Source organism: Pan troglodytes, chromosome 12 (genome assembly GCF_028858775.2).
Source record: "Pan troglodytes isolate AG18354 chromosome 12, NHGRI_mPanTro3-v2.0_pri, whole genome shotgun sequence".
In the NCBI taxonomy this organism is placed as follows: domain Eukaryota; kingdom Metazoa; phylum Chordata; class Mammalia; order Primates; family Hominidae; genus Pan; species Pan troglodytes.
The window spans coordinates 93,846,284-93,866,900 of record NC_072410.2 but is presented as its reverse complement, the minus strand read 5'-3'; the positions used below and the strand labels follow the sequence as shown (position 1 = coordinate 93,866,900).

The window sequence follows — 20,617 nt, the reverse complement described above, 5'->3', positions numbered from 1 at the left end:
CACATGGGCTGCTAGGATTCACATTTTCCAAAAGTTAAGGTGGAGAAATCTGGTTGGGACGAAGGCCACAGGCTTCCTGCTCTGCAAGGATTTCTGGGGAAGTGATGGAGAGCCTACCAAGTGCTAGACAAAATTACAAACTGTTACATGCACCTTTGAAATCCTTACAGCAACCCTATCAAGTCAGTACTATTGGTGTACCCATTTTATAGATGAGGAAACTGAGGTCAAGAAAGGTAAAGTTCTGACCAGAGGGCACACAGCTGGAAGTAGCAGGATCAGGATTCAAACCCAGCTGCCTGCTGCCAAGGCCTGGATGCTCACTCCGTCTTTCTGCCTCTAGGAGAGTTAGTAAACAGAAGCAGATTGAGCCCAGAGGCCATGTGAGCAAAACCAGGAGTTCTACCAACAACATCCCTGCACCAAGCCAGCTATGCACTTCCTGGCTGCAGTCACCAGGCAGGGGGGCCCAGTGCTCTCTCTTTCTGTGGTGTCCATGACCCCAGAGGACAGGTCGGCCACTTGGGAGTGCCTGTGCTCCGGTGAGCCACAGAGGCAATGAGACCAAGGGGAAAATCTCTCGGCTCGGTCTCTCCCCCGCGCAGGGAGCTATGGGCTCCTTCAGCGAGTGGTTGCTATGCAGCCTTGTTTATTCAAGGAGAGCTTTGCTGAGAGCTGGAGCACGCCAGCAGTGGGGCTCGCGGCCACCCAGCACCTGCTCAGACAGGAAGCTGCGGCCCAGGACTGTGTGGCTGGTGGGGGCCAGGGTGGGCCAGGCCTGGGCCTGCCCCGTCCTTGCCTCCTTGGGCCCATGAGCATCAACGTCTCTATAGAGACCAAGGACCCTGGATTCCTCCAGTGACAGGGGTTTGGCCTCTGGACAGAGAGGTGAGAGACGATAGGTCCACCAAGCCATCTGTTGTAGGTGGTGAATGGGAGGCTGGGTCAGGACCCCTGAAGTCCTTGGAGGGAGGGATAAAGACCCGAACTGGAGCAAGCACAAACACATAGAGAAAGAAAAAGCATCCTGCTGTGACATGGAGGCTGTGTGACCGTGGGGATGTCCCTGACCCTTTCTGGGCCTTCATGTGGCAGCTCTAGGGGAGGAGGTTGGACTCACTGTTCTCTGAGCACTGGGAGCCAAGGAAGGAGGGGCTGGCCTGGGCTGACCCCTTCCCCGAGTCATGGCCTCTGTGGGCAGTGCTCTCTGCCTCAGGGTGAACCCTTCACAGGGCAACAGCTCCCTGGGGTGCTGTGGGCGATGGTGCCGGGAGGGGTGGGGGCATGCTGTGGGGATGGCACCTGTGCTTAGGGGTGCTGGGGCACCCCGTGAGAGCATAGGCCTTGGAGGGGCTCTGCTCTGGGTTTGAATTCTAACCCCACCTCTTTCTGGCTGTGTGGACTTGAGCTCTTTGCCTCTCTGAGCCTCAGGTTTCTCATCTGTGAAGAAGGGTTTAAAAAAAGCCTCCCTTGGTGCTGTCTGTGAGCATGGAGACAGTCAGGAGGGCAGCTGGCACGTTAGCCCATGTGCAGAATGGAAGTTACTGTTTGTTGTTGATGCTGTTGTCACGGTGGAGATTGGCATGTTCCTTTCTGGAGCACATTTCAGTCTCCTGAAACTAAGGTTTTGCCAGTCACTTCTCCAGGACAAGGGCTGGTGCTGGCGGGGGACCTCAGAGGGCTGCCATTTCCTCAGGAGCGCTGGGAGGGGAGGGACTGGGGCCCGTACTCTGTCGGAGCATCACTGAGGTAGGCCACAGGGCATTGGTGCCTGGCCCCAGGAAGTGGTGTGAGGGGCCCATAATCGCTTCTATCCTGAACTGGGCAGTCCCTCGCTCTTCTCACCAATGCCCTGCAGGAGACGGCCCTGCAGCCTTCTAGCCACAGGCTGGCTCCCAGGACTGGCTCAGTTTCAGCCCATGGAACCTGAGACTAACAGATTTGAAGAAAGGGGGAGGTAGTTGGGGGCAAGGGATGGGGAGATGTCAACCTGAGCTCTGGAGAGACCTGCCTCTGAGGGCAGCGCATCCTCCCATTGACCCCACGGCTACCTCAGAGGCACCAGACTCTGCTCACTAGCACAGAGGCTGGAAGTTTATTATTGCAGACAGAAGAATGCATAAAATGCATGCAGTGTGAGGAATAATTATAAAGTGAATGTCCATGTAGCCACCTCCCAGGCCAAGAAATAGAAAAACTGGCCGCCTCCCAGAACCCACCCCCGTGGGCCCTGTCCTTATCACAGCTGCCTCCCTTCCCCTTAGGGTTAATCATGCTACTAATTTTTCCTTGATTTTCTATCAAGTTTTCCATCTACGTCTGCATTTTTATTTTAATTTAATTTCGCTTCATTTTTTGAGACAAGGTTTCACTCTGTCCCCCAGGTGGGAGTGCAGTGGCATGATCTCAGCTCACTGCAACCTCTGCCTCCTAGGCTCAAGTGTTCCTCCCACCTCAGCTTCCCAAGTAGCTGGGTGTACAGGTGCACACCATCATGCCCGGCTAATCTTTGTGTGTGTGTATATATATATATATATATATATATTTTTTTTTTTTTTTTGGAGAGATGGGTTTTTTCCATGTTGCTCAGCCTGGTCTCGAATTCCTGGCTCAGGTGATATGCCTGCCTTGGCCTCCAAAGTGCTGGGATCACAGGTGTGAGCCACCACGCTGGGCCTATGTATGCATTTCTAAACACTCGATGTAATTTTGTCTTTCTTTGAACTTTATAGAAGTAGGGTCATACCCTGTGTGGTCTCTTGGGTCTGTCTTCTTTCACTAAACATTACGCTGTGGCATCGTCCATAGTGTTGAGTGGGGCAGTCGTTTGTTTCATTGCTCTGTAATATTCTATGTTGTGAGTGCACCATGATTTAGTCCTTCATTTTCCTGTTGGACATTTAGATTTTTTCCAGATTTTGGCCATTATCCATGGCACTGCTCTGGACACTCTCGAGCTCCTTTCCTGGATCACCTGTGCAAGACTTTCTCAAGGGTGGGTTCCTAGGAGTGGAATTGCTGAACATTAGGTTTGTGCATTTTTAGCTTTGTCAGGTAAAGCCAGACCACTTTCCCAAGGGTTTGTGCCCATTTGCATCTCACCTGCCAGCTGTCGTGAGTGCTCCCATTGTTCTGTGCTCTCACTAGCACTTGGCATTGCCGCCCATCTCAATTTTTGCCCATCTTTGTGGGATGGTGGTAGCATCTCATTTGCATTTTCTTGATTACCAGGGGGTTGAGCATCTGCCCCCAGCCATTCTTCCTCACCTCTTTCCTCCTCTGTTGGGTGCCTCCCTTCCTCTGCTCTCTGTGATCTCAGCCCCTCATAGTGCTCAGGCTTTTGAGCCCCATTTTTCTCTCTGCCCTCCCCACTCCTCCATCCCTCTCCTCCATTCTTCTTGGAGAACCAATCACTATTCCACATACTTCTTAGTGTTTGAATTACAGACCCAGGCTCCAGAGCCACTGTCTGGAAGTCTGAGTTTCCCATTTCGTGTTTTAAAACCTCTGGTTCTTGGCCCAACTCACATCCCTTCCTGGGTCTTGGATTTCTCTTCAACAAAACAAAGACAGAAAAAAAAAATGTCCCTCCACAGAAGCCATTTATATTTCCCAGGCAAAACCTGGTGTATGTCCTGGAGAGGCACACACAAAACTCTGGCTCCTATTCAAGAAAGTCGGCTTTCTCATGGGCCATTGGGAAGGGATAGGGCCAGGGTCTGAAGTCTTCTGAGCTTCTTGCAGGGAGGCCTTTGCCAAGAGCCCTTTCCTGGGGTGTGACAGACATTCAGATGCTAGAGTCATGCCAATACACCTTTGCTGAGACTTTGGACAAGATGCTTTCTTGCTTCCTAGTCCCTTCTGATCCTCTGAGTACATGTGCTTGTTTACAGTCTACAGTTTGAAGATTCAAGCTCCTGCTACTGGGCAGGAATCCTCAACTGATCACCAAACCCTGCAGAAGGCATTCCTGGGGCAGTGGACCAAGCCATTTTTCATTCGAGACTCCAGGACTATGATCAAGTGCTAGGATAACTCTTACCTTGATGGTGGAAATCTCAGGGCCAGCAGAAGACTTCCAAGCCCCAGCCAAGGGCTGTGTGATTTCAGGCAGGATTGATGCGGTGGTATCCTACCCCTCCCAAAACCTTAATCCTTGGGAGCACACTACACAGGCTCTGACCAGGCACTGCAGTGGCAAGGTGACCATTTTGGGGAGGCCTTGATGGGAAGCTGGAAAAGGAAGCTTTCCTCCCAGTCCTGCTGAAGGCCTTGCCAGCTGGCAGCCAGTGTGATGCCTATAGGGGTATGGGCCCTGGGATAGGTATTGGCTCCTGATGGCCTTATGTAGGTGTTATAGACTGAATGCATGCGTCCCACAAATGCAAATGTTAAAGCCTAACCCCCCACGTGTTGGTATTAGGAGGTGGGGCCTTCGGGAGGTAATTAGATTCAGATGAGGTCGTGAGGGTGGTTGTCTCATGATGGGTTAGTGCCCTTAGAAGAAGGGACCAGAGAGCTTGCTCTCTGTCTCTCTCTCTGCCATGTGAGGACAAAGGGAAGACAGCTACCTGCAGTCCAGGAAGTGAGTCCTCACCAGGAGTGGAATCAGCTGGCACCTTGATCTTGGACTTCCCAGCCTCCAGAACTAAATTGCTGGGGTTTTTTTTTTGTTTTGCTTTTCATTTTTTTGTTTTGTTTTTGTTTTTATTTTAAGTCGGAGTTTTGCTCTTGTTGCCCAGGCTGGAGTGCAATGGTGTGATCTCGGCTCATTAACCCCTCATTTACAAGAGAGGAAACTAGCTGACCTCCAAGGCCCCTTCCAGCTTGAAATTTAGTAACAGAAGAAAGGCATGGGAAATTCTGTTAAATTACTAGACCAAGTTCTGATTAATCTCTAATTTATATTTGCACCAACACGATACACAAAGGTGGTGGCAGGTTCAGAAGATTTTGAATTTTGTAAATTTGTGTATAAGTTACATATGCTTTGTTACTAGGACCACAGCCCACTCATATGGTTCCTTTGTGAATTAGAAAAAGATGTCTCTTTCTCAAGACACTTTTCTTCTATTCATCAGAAAAAGACTGAAATGAGTGTACAAATATGTACAGTCATCGTCTAAAACAACATTGCCAGGACTTTGGAGAAGATGTAGTGTTAGGCTTATGCCTGTAATCCCAGCATTTTGGGAGGCTGAGGTGGGTGGATCACTTGAGGTCAGGAGTTCGAGACCAGCCTGGCCAACATGGCAAAACCCCGTCACTACTAATAATACACACAAAAAATAACTAGCTGGGCATGGTGGCACATGCCTGTAATCCCAGCTACTTGCAAGGCTGAGGCAGGAGAGTTGCTTGAACCTGGGAGGTGGGGGTTGCAGTGAGCTGAGATCATGGCACTGACCTCCAGCCTGGCCGACAGAGTGAAACTGTGTCTCAAAAAAAAAAAAAAAAAAAAAAAAAAAGGATGTAGTGTGAGAGATGTCTCCTTAATTAGGATGCCCTCGTGCAGTGCCCAACCTAGACAATCAAACATGGCAGCCCTGCTTGTCACCTATCTCATTGTTTTTCAAAAACAGCCTAAGTAAAACTTTCTCTCCACCTAGGCTTTCCTATATCTTTTAGACTGTTAATTCTCACATCAGAATTTCCTGGGGTTGGTGGGGGGGTGTTTTAAATGCTGTGGCCCATCCACCCCCAACCCGAGATACCCACACTGAGCTGCTATTACAAATGGATGGCCACATTCCTCGGCTGCGTTGGGCATAAAACAGTTGGGAAGTGCTGCTTTGGGTTTCTGACCACTTCCTCTGCCCTGTCCTGGGAGGTCATTAGATTCAGGTGTGAACTGCCTCCTGAACAGACTGTTCTGTTAAGAAAGGTTCTTCCCAGCAACGTGGTACTTGACCCCTGTTGTAAGTGTCCCGCCCCAGCCTGCCCACTGCTTTCTGCTCACCCTCGACAGCTCAGGAAATGGAAGGACCTCCTGCTGCACAAGGTGGCACCTCCGTGTTGCTGTCCAGCCTCAGCCAGGCCTCTGTAGCTTCTTGGCCCAAAGACTTTCAAAAGGGACATTTCCCCTCTTCCTGAACATCTGAACACAGCCAAACAGTTACTAAACAACCAATACTATTAATAGCCACTGTGGATCGAGCCCTTGGGCCCAATCAGCCTATTAAATGTTTCTCATATTTTGTGGAATATTCTCAATAACCTTGGAGATAGATATTATTATTTCCATTTCGCAGTTAAATGGAGACTCAGAGAACTTTAATCATGTGCCTGAAGTCACACAGCTAGCAGGTGATGGAATTTAACCCTGTTGACTCCTGAATGAATGCCCTGAAATACTGCCACCTCCGTGAGCAGAAACCATCAGCCCCGACTCTTCTACTTAGTAGCTCTGTGGCCTCAACCTAGTTACTTAACCTCTCTGAACCTCAATCATCTTGTCTATAAAATGAGGATGAAAATACATACTTTCTTTCTCTATTTCCAAAGCTCAATGACATAGTATTTGGAAGCACACTGTAGTACATTGCCCCGGGCGCAAAGCAAAATGGAACTAAGAAATGTTAATTCCTTCACTTAGGTTCTTCTCAATAAGACTGTCTGGAAGATGTGCTTTAGTGTTTTTTTATGAGATGGAGTCTTGCTTTGTCACCTAGGCTGGAGTGCAGTGGCATGATCTCGGTTCACTGCAAACTCCGCCTCCCAGGTTCACGCCATTCTCCTGCCTCAGCCTCCACCACCACGCCCAGCTAATTTTTTGTATTTTTAGTAGACATGGGGTTTCACCATGTTAGCCAGGATAGTCTCGATCTCCTGACCTCGTGATCCGCCCACCTCGGCCTCTCAAAGTGCTGGGATTACAGGTGTGAGCCACCACACCCGGCCAATGTGCTTTAGTTTTGAATTCATTCATTCAGTCACACTACAGTTACTGCATTATTGCCATGAACCTGGCACTGTCTGTCCCTTTGTCTGCGTTCTGTGGAATTGCTGGCTGGCTGCACCCTATGTTGTCTGAGAACAGAGTGGCTACAGGAGTATTAACCCCACCTGATCTCACGATGGGAGAGGAGACGCCATCTGCAGCAGTGGTGGTAGCCCCAGAGCTGGTAAAGAGTTGTGGTGGGGGGCTTCTCATCTGTGAACGGCCTTTCTGCTGGCCCCCACATGCCAGTCACAGCTGGAGTCAGGGGCCTGAGTGGTGGGGGGCCTCGGATGCCCCCACAGGGGGTCTGATGGGTGTGGACATCAGTCTCGCAGTTGGGGGTGAAGTGGCTCTTGGGACTGCCAGCCCTAGGAGTGGCCGAGTTGAGGGTCAGTGTGGAAACCAGCCCTGCCCCAAGCTAATAAAGATGGACATGCAGGTGGAGCCATCCAGGCCTCCTCGCAGCTTGTCTGCAGCTCCAGAGAGGGAGGTCTGGGCTCTACTGTAGGCTTGGAAGTCCCGATAATCAGATGGCAATTGAAATCACAAGGGTAGGTGCTGCCTGTAAGAAGCCCTCCTAATAAAGATGGAGGCATCTGGGAAAGGAAAGGAATGGTTTGGTTCTTCTAAAGTCAGAATATGTCTCCGTGACTGTTCAGAACTTCACACTCCTGAGTCCAGCTCTCACGTGCAGCAGACTCACCTCCCTCTTCACTGCCAATATCAAGGCCGTTCTACGCGCCCTTTCTCTCTTCCTGACCTCTCCCTCTGTAGGACCCTTGGCTCTTCCTCCAGGGTCCGAGGACTGGTGCTCCCATCTGGCCCAGCCTGTGCCCTTCTCCCTCAGCTGTTAGCACTGGGCTCCCGCTCCATCAGCTCCCCTCCCTCCCCTGTGTCTTCAGCCTTTTCCTTCTGACTCTTTCTCCTCCTCCTGTGAACACGCTCTAGAATCTCCTACCCTGAAAAATACAGAGAACAAACAAGCAAACAAAAAATACAGAGAACAAACAAGCAAACAAAAAATACAGAGAACAAACAAGCAAACAACACAGCTTCATCCACCCTTCATTCCCCTCCAGCTACTCTCCAATCTCTCTCCTGCCTTTCTCATCCAAATTCTCCAGCGTTGTTTGGACTCACCATCTCTATACCTTCCACTCACGCCTCAGACCTCAGCAATTTTCTGTGACCCGCATGCCTCCACAGGCACAGACATTGCTCTCACTAAGCTCCCGATGATTCCATAATGGTCACATCCAATTGGCTGAGCTGACACCTCTAACCACTCTCTGCTCATCTGGCTCTCCTGGCGCCAACTCCCCTGGCCTCCCTGGCTGTCCTAGATCAGACCCCGTTAGGGCCTCCCCTTCTCTACCCATCTCTGCTCAATGCTGCTGCTCCCTGGGATGTTCCTTAGCTCTGGGCACTCTCTTGTGGTCAGGTTTTTTTATTTTTATTTTTTGAGCTGGAGTCTTGCTCTGTCGCCCAGGCTGGAGTGCAGTGGTGTGATCTCAGCTCACTGCAACCTCTGCCTCCCATGTTCAAGTGATTCTCCTGCCTCAGCCTCTTGAGTAGGTAGGATTAAAGACTTGTGCTACCACACCCAGCTAATTTTTGTATTTTTTGGTAGAGATGGGGTTTTGCCATGTTGGCCAGGCTGGTCTCTAACTCCTGACCTCAAGTGATCTGCCCACCTTGGCCTCCCAAAGTGCTGGGATTACAGGTGTAAGCCGCCATACCGGGCCCGCTTTTCATATTTTATTGAATGCAATATTGAAGTGAGATAAGCATTATCTCCTTTTTTTTTTTCTTTTTTGAGACAGGGTCTTTGTCACCCAGACTGGAGTGCAGTGGCACAATCTCAGCTCACTGCAGCCTCAACCTCCTGCGCTCAAGTGATCCTCCTGCCTCAGCACCCCCAAGTAACTGAGACTACAGGCACAGGCCACCACGCCTGGCTAATTTTTGTATTTTTGTAGAGATGAGGTTTTACTGTGTTGCCCAGTACTGTGTTGCCCAGGCTGGTCTTGAACTCAAGCGATCTGCCAGCCTTGGCCTCCCAAAGTGCCAGGATTACAGGTGTGAGCCACCATGCCCAGCCAATTTTTGTATTTTATAGAGACGAGGTTTTACTATGTTGGCCAGGCTGGTCTCGAACTCAAGCGATCCGACAGCCTTGGCCTCCCAAAGTGCCAGGATTACAGCATTATTTCCACTTTGCAGTTAAAAGAGCTGGGGCTCAGAGAAGTTTAGCAACGTGCCTTCAGTCACACAGCTTGCAGGTGCTGGATTTTAGTCTTATTCCCCTTCGTATCTTAGTACCTATGGCATGTTTGAATGAATGAGTGAATCTCACATTTTCAGTGGCAGGCCGAACTCTGGAGGTCAGAGTCTCATAAGTTGGTCACCTGACAACATCCAGAGTCCTCCCTGCAGGTCTACGGCCTGGGCTGCCTCCCATGAGGGGAGCAGAGGTGGGTGGAGGGGTGAGATGTATGTGTATGGTGATTGGAGGCATGGGTAGCTGTTTCTTGTCCACAGGGAGACAGCACGAGATACAGGAAGGCATGTTCTGTCCAGTCTAAACCCTGCGTATAATCAGTGTGAAATCCTGGTTAAGTTGTTTATTTTCTGTGCCTGGTCCAGAGGCTGGGCTGACATCTCTACATGTCAGTCCTGTAATTCTCTCCGAGGCTCCCCTTCCTTAGGAAGTCCTTCCAAGGCCCCACTTGAGGGGTCTGCATGAAACTGCAGGTCAGATAATGCCGTTCCTCTCCTTGAACAGTCTTCAGAGTTTCCCGGGGCTGCAGAGCAAGCCCCGACCCTCTCACAGAGCATTCTGGGTCTCCCCCGATGGCCCTCATCCCGCTCCCCGGGCCTGGGTCCTCTTGCCAGACCCCAGACTCACAGGCGCATCTCCTCCACGCTTTCCTTAGGCCGCCTCCTCAGCCTGGAATGCCATTCCTCCTTCCTACCCGTTTAGACCCCATTTCCTACCCGTTTTGATCCTACTTCCAGGCCCAGCACGGATGCTGCTTTTCCGTGGAGCCTCTCCGGTGCCCTAGTCAGACAGTATGGAGGGTATCCCTGAGTGCTCATCTCTGTAGCAGGGTTACTTTGTCCTGTCGGGCGTGACAGTGAACGTTCACCTTCTCTGCTTGGCATTACAGACAGCATTCGCTTAGAAATGTGGGCTCATGGGTGAGAGCTGGAGGGGGTCAAAGGCAACATCTAGTTTGAGCCTCTTATTCTATAGACATATCTGTCTCCTCCGCATGAGAGGCGTCTCTGTCACCTGGGTCTGTCTTATAGGAATGGAGGGCCGGCCTGTCATAACTTTAAAGACAGTGTGGGTGTATGGACATGCGAGTGTGTGTGTGTGTGTGTGTGTGTGTGTGTGTGTGTGTGTGTGTGTGTGTGTGTTGCTTTTCCCCAGGGAAAAAGAAGCAAGATTCACACCTGACATTATTGAGCAATTACTATATGCCGGCAATAGGACTGTTATTTCTAACTTTACTTCATTTATTCCTAACAAAACCCCTTGTTAGGACATTTTTTTCAGATGAAGAAACTGAAGCTCAGAGGAATTAAATCAGCTTGCCAAGTTTATACAAGAGGGCCCGGGGCAGGATTCCAGCCCCACTGTGTCTGAGCCCACAGCCAGTGTTCTGGGAGTTCTGAGTTGGACACTGGGTGCATACTGGCTTGTGGGGTGTGAGACGGGAGGGGGGCCTAGATCTGAGGCCTCTCTTCCGAGAGTGTGTCAGTGGGGGCCATGTTTTTGGTTCCAGAATGAGGGTTTGTAAACGCCGCCACCTTTCCCCTCAGCCTGGCTCACCCCTCCTTCCTTTCTCTGTCACCTTGGCGTGGGCTCTACTGTTCCCACCAGCTTTGTCTGAGGAGATGAGAACTCTGGCTGGAGACGTCTCAGAGGTCTCTGAAAGTCGGAGTGGGTGGTGTCATGACAGCAAGAGAAGCTGTGGGAGCGGCAGCCCCAGGGCTGTGGTGGGTGGGATGAGTCTGCCCAGCTCCTTGGGAGCAGAGTGGGCGTGGAGCTGCACGCTCCCTGTGGGCTGTGCGAGGCCTGGGTGGTTGGGGTTTTGTGCTTGGGACTGAACTTCTTTACTGGGCCAGCCCTAGCTAGCTTTTGTTCCCTTTCCACTTGACACTTGAGTCCCCTGTGTCACCTTTCTTCATTCCTATGGCCCCGGTCACTATGGAACCTCTGTAGCCATAGCATTAATGGGAGGAGGGGACAACGGTCACTTACCTTGGGTCGCCCCATTCCCTGGGCTGGGAAACGGAGGCTGAGAGGGGAGAAGCCAGCCAGGCAGAGCAATTCAGAGCATCAGGAAGTGAGGACAAGATCCTGGTCACCAGAATCCACTGGCTCATTTAGCCCTTTGGGTCAGGGGCTGGCTGTTCTAACAGGGGAGAGTAGCGCCTTAGTGTCCAGAGCAGTGCTGGGTGCGATGGGGCCTCGGTGAATTGTGCCTTGGGGGTCAGGTGCTCAGTGGTGTCTGCCCTGTCCACACTCGTGCTGGACTTCCTGATTCTGATTTTTATAGTTTGGATATGGATCATTCATTTCCTATAGGTCCCTGGGCCAAAGTGATTTCCTGGGGTGGTGCCTCTCACTGCGCTCACATTAGTCAGGCCTGTTTGTCCATAGCAGCTTTGGCCACCTCCTCTTGGGCGGGCACCTAGGAGATCCTGCACTAGACCCTGGGGCCTGAAGGGTCGAAGGTGTAGACCCTAAGAGGGTCTCAAAGGGGCTCTGCTGGAGGGGATGCTTGGGCGAGCCATGGAATGGCTCCAGATTTCCTTTCCGTACTGCTGGTGTCCTGGGACCAGGGGGAACCTGAGCTGCCTTGGCATGTTGACCTCTGACCACTGAGGAGGCTACGGTGGGAAAACTGTCATGTTCAGAAGGCCCACTGCAGTAGGGGTGGCTGTTGAAACTTAAGCATCCCGTACCCTCAGGCAGCTCGAGTCTTCTTTTTAGCCTCCTAGAGAGTGATCACTTTGGGGAAACTGAAGCAGCAATGACCATTCTGACAGCCTAGGGTAAGAAATAGGGCTGAGATCTTATTATAAAGTGAATCTGAACTACAGGCCAGTGATTTTTTGATCCTGTCTGAACATCAAAATCAGAAGTTAAGGCCGGGTGTGGTGGCTCATGCCTGTAATCCCAGCACTTTGGGAGGCCGAGGCAGGCAGATTACTTGAGGCCAGAAGTTTGAGACCAGCCTGGCCAACATGGTGAAACCCCATCTCTGCTAAAAATACAAAAATTAGCTGGCCATGGTGATGTATGCCTGTAATCCCAGCTGCTTGGGAGGCTGAGGCAGGAGAATGGCTTGAACCCGGGAAGTGGAGGTTGCAGTGAGCCAAGATCATGCCACTGCACTCCAGCTTGGGTGGCAGAGTGAGATTCTGTCTCAAAAAAAAAAAAAAAAAAAAAAATCAGAAGTTAAAGAAAAAAAAATCCCTGTGGCCTATTTCCTAGACCTAATTCAGCAGGGGCTGGAGGTGGGGCGTGGAAATCTGTAATTTTAATTGGTTTCCAGGCTATTCTAATCTGCAGTTAAGGAGAACAAGGACTGTAGCTAAATATTGCTTTTCTGCATATAATTTTCGTAGAAAGTGTATCCTCTGGTTAGAGATATGGGGAACAGGTGGGGCCTGCAACGCTCACAGCCCCCAAATCCCAGGACCCCAGCTTGTTTGCTATAATTCAGCCATGGAAGGTCTGTGCCAGCCTGCCACATTCCTGCTGGGCTTTGTCTGGAAACCAGCTGCCTGGCCAATCTCTTGAGCCTCTTCCCTAGCTCAGGGGGTGAAGTTTGGGGTGTTGGTGTCTGTGGAATAGAATCTTCCCTCGCCTTGTCTAGGAGAGGTGCCGTGTCTCACAGGGGTTCAGGACTGCTTTTCTCCACCGTGTGGCCACATCCTTATCCCAGTAGATATTAAACAGAGAGTTCCCCTCCCCTGGTTGTGAGGAAAATTCTCCTCAGACAGGGAACTCATGTCTTGAGGTTCTAAGCAGTGAGACCAGGCTGGGGCCAAGCTGGGCTGGGTGCTGGACTGGGTGCTGTGCTGGGCTGGGCACTGGGCTGGACACCTGTGTTTGGGTTGAGGGTTGCTAGGAGCTACTCTGCCTTCTGGGGCCTGGGTGGGGCAGTGGCTGGCTGGCTTCCAGACGGAAGGCAAGTTTCTCAGTTCCTGAGTTGGGATTTGTTGCTCAGAAAAGGGAGTTGGCACAGGTTCCTGCCCTGTCCCCAGACGCTTTGTGGACGAGAACTCCTCTCTGGGGTAGAAATTAGGAGCTGTGGGCTTCACCCCTGGTCTTACCACAGATCAGCTCTGGAGGCACCTCTGTTACCTGTCAGGGGAAAACGGGTCACCATTATCGCAGCAAAGGATTCATAGAATTGTGTGAAGCTGCAGAGTGTGCAGTGAGACCCTGTCGCATGGAAAGAAAATGAAGTTAGGTCAAGGGCAAGAGCTGAGGGCTGACCCAGAGGCTGAAGGGAGGGCTGGAGGGATCAAGGTGTGGGCAATGCAGTGGCTGAGGGGGTCACAGGTGTGGCTTGTTCAGTCAGGTGAGAAGGAGCACCAAGGACGTCATGGAGGTCATGACCGTGCATCCTGAGAGAGACTGGAGAGCCGGTGTCCGAGAGGCCCCGCCAACATCTATGTGATCAGTGGTTGCAGAGGCCAACGTCGCCATGGGCTTTCAGGGCAGCTGGCGGACTCAGGGGCATCTGAAGCAAATAGAAACTGATGGAGAAACACAGTGTCAGACACTACCTTGAAAAAATTCATCTTTCCCCGCGACCCTAAAGGTGTCCATGTCTCAGTGACAAGGGATGGCAGGTTGATGGGTTTGGTTGACACTCTTCATAACGAACTCTTCCCAAAACCACACGGCCTCGCACTTGGGAACTGAAACATTTGTGAGTCCAATGTCAGAAAAATGGCATCCTTCGGTTTAGTGGCCGATTTCTTCATGACAATAATGCTTTAGCCCCTGACGGGCTTTCTGTGAAGTAGTTTAAAAGTGTTAATTTGCTTTTACTGACTTCTCCTTTCTCCTCTCACCCTTAGGTCCCGGATGTTACAGGTCAGAGCCCTCCAGACCCCCAAGGACTGTACTCACTGCTCAGAAATAGCTGCTGCCTCTGGGCAACCTTGTAGGCACCTTCTCCACCCAGGACATGGGCACCCGTGACGATGTCCCCGAAGGTAAGGGGCACCATGGGAGGCCTGCTGCTGGTGTTTTCCAGGCTAGGGGACCTGCCTCGGACACTCCCAAGGGCCAGAAAAAGGGAGATGTGGGGATAAAGGGCTGCTGGGAGATAACAGCCAGGTGGCCGTGCCTTTCCAGCCCTGGCCAGCTCCCCACATGCTGCTGCTCAGCTGGCTGTCTGGGTGGCTCCCTGGCCTAAGGAGGTGCTTGGTGTTCCAGGGCCTCGGCCTGAGCTTTATCTCCACTCTCTGCAGCAGGGTGGTTGGTTCCTTGAGGGGCTAATTCTTTTCTGTGGTCAAGGTTATGTGGATGGGCAGGGGATATGGGCCGGGCCCTCAGGGAGGGTGAACGACTCTGTTTCCTTAGCCAACCAAGTGGGGTAGTGGGAGCAGTGTGTGGTCAGTTAGCATCAGGAGACGGGCCTTGAGGCCTGGCTCTGCTTTTGGGAGCTGGCTGGGTGAGCCTCAGTTTCCCCTGGAAAGTGAGGGGATTGGTCCTGCCCCAGATGAAATGGGTGCTAGCAAGGTGCAGAGCTGCTTCATCCTGCATGGGCTGGAGCAGGGGCCAGATGGCCATTTGGAAGGAAGGCAGAGAAGCAGGATGGCCAGAGCAGCGGTTCAGGAGACAGCGCATGATGCACACGGCAGAACTCCCGGGGGCTTCGACATATGAATCGGAAAACACCTGCTTACTTTAGTGCTAAAGCAGATCCCACCTGAATGTAGATTCCAGTAGGGAAGTGGGAGGTGCTGAGATCTTAGAAAGAAAAATCTACAAATCTAGAAATAGGATAAAGATGTTGTATGAACCTTTAGTGCTGTCAACTCCTTTGCTTTACTGATGTGGGAACTGAGACTCAGAGAAGTTAGCTTATTTCCTCAAGGTCACACAGGTGGAAAAAGTGGGAACCCAGGCTCCTGAGTTCCAGACTAGGAGTCTTGCAGCCTGGGGATGGACGAGCTGGGTTTCCACCTGCGTGGTGGCTTCTCCAGGTGGTGGGTTAGGTCCCCATGGATGGTCCTGAGGTGGGCTCGGGAAGGGCTGAGCCAGGAGGGTGTGGGACCCACATTTGTGAAGTGCCTACTTAGCGGCAGGTACAGTACTACAGAGATGAGTAAGACACAGTGACTGTTCCTAGGGAAGCTGCAGGGCAGGAACAGAGAGAGGCATGGGGAAGAGAGAGTAACACGGGGCTGTGCCTGGGGCTGTGGGAACACAGATGAGGGAGGGCTTCTCTCTCTCTTTTAAAAATATTGACACATAATAGTTGTACATATTTTCTGGGTGTACATGTGATACTTGGATACAGGCATTCAATGAGTAATGATCAAATTAGGGTAATTGGGATTTCCAGCACCTCAACCACTGGCCATTTCTTGATGTTGGGAACATTCCAATTCTAGCTATTTTGAATTATACAATACATTATTATGAGCTATAGTCACCCTACTATACTATCAAACAATAGCTCTCATTCCTTCTATCTAACTGTATTTTTGTACCCATTAACCAACCTCTCTTCATTCCACCCCCTTCTCTTCCCAGTCTCTGGTAACCACCATTCTCTTCTCTGCCTCTGTAAGATTGACTTTTTTAGCTCCCATATATGAATGAAAACAAGTAGAATTTGTCTCTCTGTGCCTGGCTTACTTTACTTAAGATAATGACCGCCAGGCTGGGAGTGGTGGCTCACATCTGTAATCCTAGCACTTTGGGAGGCAGAGGCGGGCAGATTGCATGAGCTCAGGAGTTCGAGACCAGCCTGGGCAACATGGTGAAACCCTGTCTCTATGAAAATACAAAAAAATTAGCTGGGCATGGTGGCAGGTGCCTGTAATCCCAGCTACTCAGGGGAGCTGAGGCAGGAGAATCACTTGAACCCAGGAGGCGGAGGTTGCAGTGAGCCGAGATCGCACCACTGAGACTCCATCTCAAAAAAAAAAAAAAAAAAAAAAAAAGTAATGACCTCCAGTTCCATCCATGTTGCTGCAAGTGACAGGATTTTATTCTTTTTTTAATTCTTTTTTATGGCCTAATAGTATCCCATTGTGTATATGTGCCACATTTTCTTTATCCATTCATCCATTGATGGACACTTAGGCTGATTCCATATCTTGGCTATTGTGAATAATGCTGCAATAAACATGAGAGTGCAGATAGCTCTTCAATGTACTGATTTACTTTCTGTTGGATATTTATCCAGCAGTGACCTCAAAAGCACAGGCAACAAAAGCAAAAATAGACAAATGGGATTCCATCAAGTTAAAAAGCTTCTGTAGATACAAGGAAACAGTCAATAGAGTGAAGAATAGGAGAAAATATTTGCAAACTATCCATCCGACAAAGGATTAATAACCAGAATATATAAGGAACTCAAACAACTCAGTAACAAAAACAGAGAATCTGCTTTAAAAACTGGCAAAAGATGGAAGGCTTCTTAAAGGAGCGCATGCCTTAGCTGAACTTCCCCTCCTCTTTCCTGACTCCTGCTCCCTGTATGCTCTCAGCTCAGTGGTCCCTCCCTCTGGGAAGCTTTTTCTGTCCCCATCTCTGGCCGGGCTCCCAGGCCCCACACTGTCATTGCTTGTTAATCATTGTCTTCTCCGCCAGACTTCAAGTCTCACTGAGGACTGAGTCAGCCTTGCCCACTACTGTCTCACTGCACAGAGAGTGTTCACAAATCTCTGTGTCGGGGATAGAGGGTGTCTTTTGCTGAGCCGAGGGACGTTAGGAGAGAAGAGGGAAGATCAGTGTAGGACATGCTGATGAGGTGCCTGGGGACTTCCAAAAAGGAATTGGCAAGGTAATTGGATGCTCTGTAACGGGTGGGATTGGTCAGGGCGGAAGCCGTAGGGTAGGGGATTATCTGCAGGGTGTGGCAGTAAGGAAGTGTCCTGGGGAGAGCAGCTGGTGGACAGAGGTTGGGGATGGGCACTCCATGGGTCAATGATGTTGGGTGATGGAAGAGGGGTGCCCATGAAGGAGATGAAAAGGCATGGAGGGGGGTTTGGAACAAAGCCAGGGTGCGAGGAGGGAGGAGGCAGCCAGGCTGAGAGGCTGGGGCAAGCGGGGTTGGAGGGATTTGGTGGAGATCACAGGCACCCTGCCTGGCCCTGCCAGGCTCTGGTGTTGGGGGTGGGGCCACCACATGCCTTGGTTTTTTTGGGCAGGGACCCTGGGGGGTGGAGTGCTAAGGGTTACGGCCGGGTGTTCTTGGTTTGCTCCCAGTCTTGGCCTTGGAGGACTCTCAGGTGCTGCTCTCCTGTGCTTCTGTCTCCAGCCAAGGTCCTGGTCCCCGTGGCCGTGTACTGCGGGAGCATCCCTCGGACCAGTGCTGGGCCCCGGGTGCTCCCGCCTGGAAGCATCAACTCCAGTCTGCCTCATGGAGAAGGTGAGATGGGAAGACCTCACCTGGTCAGGGCCCCTGGCCTCATCCTGGAGCAGGGAGTGAGTGTGGTAGATGCCGGCTGTGTTCTCAAGCTACCAGCAGGTGTTATTTTTCCTGTGGCTCCTGCTGAAAATACCCTTTGATTCTTTCAAAGGCAGGTTCTTTTGATCCTGTGCCTCAGAGGTTGGAGGTGTGCAGAGGGGGACCCGCAGGAATAGGGAGCAGGGCTCTCTGCATGCGCCTGGACTTGGGAGTGCACTCGGCACCCAGGGTGGCAATGGGGAGGGGGCCCCTCTCAAGATGTCCACTCAGCGTCTCTGCCACTTGTCCAGCATCTGCAGCCTGGGTCTCTGGAGGGGGTGGGGTGTGGCCAAGCTTCTGAGAGCCCACCTGTCTGAATGCTACCCCAGGGCCCAGGTGAAGAGCACCACTTCCTGAAGGTCTTCTAGAACCTCTTTCCTCCTCTAAATGTGCAGAGTATTTTGTTTCTCTCCCATCTGGTGTGTCTGCTGGGGGTGGGGGTGATTTGCTCTGAGATGCCTGAGTTCCTCCTTGCAGTCTGTGCTTGGCATAGGTCAGTGCTCGGGGATCTGATGACTTTGTTGGACCCTGGAGATTGGTGGATGGTGGTCCCTGGGCAGACGACCTTCCCTATGATTCACGGCCTCTTGTCTGTGCTGCCATAGGACTGCCTGTGGATTCCCCCTTTTGTCCTGAGCACCTTGTGGCATGGGTCTTGTGAAGATTAGGTGCTTCAGAGACACTGTCGAATGAATGACTCATCCCCAGGAGTGACTGAAACATTAAATGACTGGGTTTCACCAGGCAAGTGGCTGCCTGTTCGAAGGAAGCAATGTCAAGGAGCTTGCTGGTGCCTGGTGCCACCCTGGGTACTGCGTGCCAAGCCATTCACACCTCTGTCCCCCTCAGGTTCCCTCCAGCCTGAGCCAAGAGCCCTGCTGAACAACGAGGAACCGTCACAGCTCCTGAGTGGACTCGGACAGCTGGGTGGCCTCAAGCTGGACACCCCTTCCAAGGGCTGGCAGGCAAGGAATGGTCACCCCAGGAACCTCAGGGCCTTGTCTTTGGGGGCCCAGCCCCTGGTGCTCCTCCCTTCTCCGGAGTCAGAGGCCAACAGCGTGGCCAGGGACACCATCCAGATTAAGGACAAGCTCAAGAAAAGGAGGCTCTCAGAGGGCTTGGCAGCGTCTTCCCGAGGTGAGCACTGGCCCCTGCCCACCCCTCACCCACCCACTTCCAGGTCAAGGGCCCCAGGCCTCCAGGGCTGTGAGGGTCAGCAGGCTTCCAGGTGGCGTGCTGGGATGCCCTGGGGGTGATCAGTGGGCACATGCCAGGTACCTTCTCTATGGCTTCAGCGACCTCCTTGGAGCTGAGCCTCCCTCCCAGGCTCTGCAGTGCTTCCCGACAGGCCTCTTCATTCCCACCCTTGCGCCTTCTAGTCTTGCTCCAGAAGGATCCTTTTAAGCAAATGTTCTTCCCATTTCCACCAACTATGCTCAAAATCAGCCAGTGGGTTTTGGATGTGCTTAGACTAAGATCCCAAATGTTCCCTTATGCACAAGATCTTCTGGCCCTGGCCTCACCCCAACTGTGTCACTCTCTGCCTTCGGTCTCTGCTGTCCAGGGCCTGGGGCTTGTGGGCTCTTTCCTGCCTGAGGTTTAGAGCCACTGCTCCTCCCCCACCCCTCCTCCGTTTCCCACTCAGAAAATCCCCACCCAGCCTCCCTTCTTGGCTTCAAAGCCCTCCTCGAAGAGACCTCCTTGACTCCCCAACGTGAGTTTGCCCCTTAGGATGCTCTCCAATAATGCCCTATCATTTTTTTCCTTCAGTTCTTTTCATGGTTTGCATTTATATCTTTACTTTTGTGACTATTTAAAACCTGAATCTTGCATGTAATTGTCAGCTCCAAGAGGGCAGTGACTGAGATCTCGGTGTGAGGCACAGTCGCTTGGCAGCTAGGAGGCTCTCAAGAAACGTTTGTTGAGCAGATGAACAAGGGATTCAACAGCAGGCACTTTATACTGTCTCTCATCTGTGTGGTGGACAAGCCAAGTTCAAATCTTAGCCCCGATACTCACTGGCTCTGGGGCCTTGGGCAGGTCGGTAACATTTCAGGCCTCAATTTCCTCCTCTGTGGAATGGGGACACTATTAATAATACTTCTGTGTTACTGTGGGGGTTTAATGAAAACTTGTACACAGAATTCTCAACACCTGGCATATGGGAAGAACTTAATACATTGTTACTATTTTCCTTCCTTCTCTCCTCTTCTGGGCGAATCATACGGGCTCTTTTCAGCGGAATGAACTCTTGGGTAACAAGAGCAATAAGAAGTCTTGAGGTCTTAGGAAGAAGGGGGAAGTGCTCTCAAGAGGCACGTGGTTGCTGCCGTCAAGCCTGGGGTTGTGGTTGGCTGTTCTTCCCCTCCCCTGTGCAGACTGCTCCACCTGCTGAGCCTCTCCCTGGAGCCGTGGGGTGTCTCCAGCTCCCGGGGAGCCCAGGACGATGCCAGGGAGCCTCTGGGAGGAATCGTCCTGGCTGCACATTATGGAGGCAGAAGGTGGGGTTGGAATGCCCGAGAAGCTTCCTTAGAACTTCCAGTAGGTGCAACTCCTAGAGCTGCCAGACCAACAACTCTCTCCCTTAGGGGCTTGAAGCCCTTTTCTAGATATTTCATTTCTTTTTTACAAAGTTCCAGCATAGGGAAAAAAAGAATGGAGTTGTTCTACCTAATGTTCTGATGGGCAGTGACCTATAGACTTATCAGGCCCCTCAGCAAGCATGGAGGGCCGGGGATCTGTGGTCCCCGGGCAGGGCTGGGGCTGCTCTGGCCCCTGCATTGAGGCTGAGTTGACTCCTCTGTGCCCTGACCCAGCTGGGGCTCAAGGTGGCCCGGCAAGTGGCACAGTCTCCACTTGACCACACCCCTTCTTTTCCATCCTTTCAGCTCCCCACAGGCTAACCACAACACAACAGTGCTCCAAGACAGAACAGAACCAGCACCGGAAGCCAGGA

General features: G+C 51.6%; 1 protein-coding gene across 8 annotated transcripts in view; it reads left to right on the top strand.

The window, feature by feature from the left end:
- Window positions 1-647: 647 nt before the first annotated feature.
- Window positions 648-20,617, top strand: part of TOGARAM2 (TOG array regulator of axonemal microtubules 2) — a 70,813-nt gene continuing 50,843 nt past the window's right edge. For 3 of the 8 annotated variants that reach the window (XR_010149168.1, XM_063789198.1, XM_063789197.1), the window contains exons 1-4: window positions 670-888; window positions 14,051-14,188; window positions 17,473-17,583; window positions 18,511-18,798. Coding sequence is in view for 7 of the 8 variants with exons in the window: in XM_063789198.1 (XP_063645268.1) it covers window positions 14,161-14,188; window positions 17,473-17,583; window positions 18,511-18,798 (427 nt within the window). In the remaining variant the exon portion in view is untranslated. Of the gene's footprint in view, window positions 889-14,050; window positions 14,189-17,472; window positions 17,584-18,510; window positions 18,799-20,617 lie in introns of all 8 variants that reach the window. The other 5 variants (XM_001161801.6, XM_001161841.6, XM_063789195.1 and 2 more) reach the window with 4 other exon arrangements.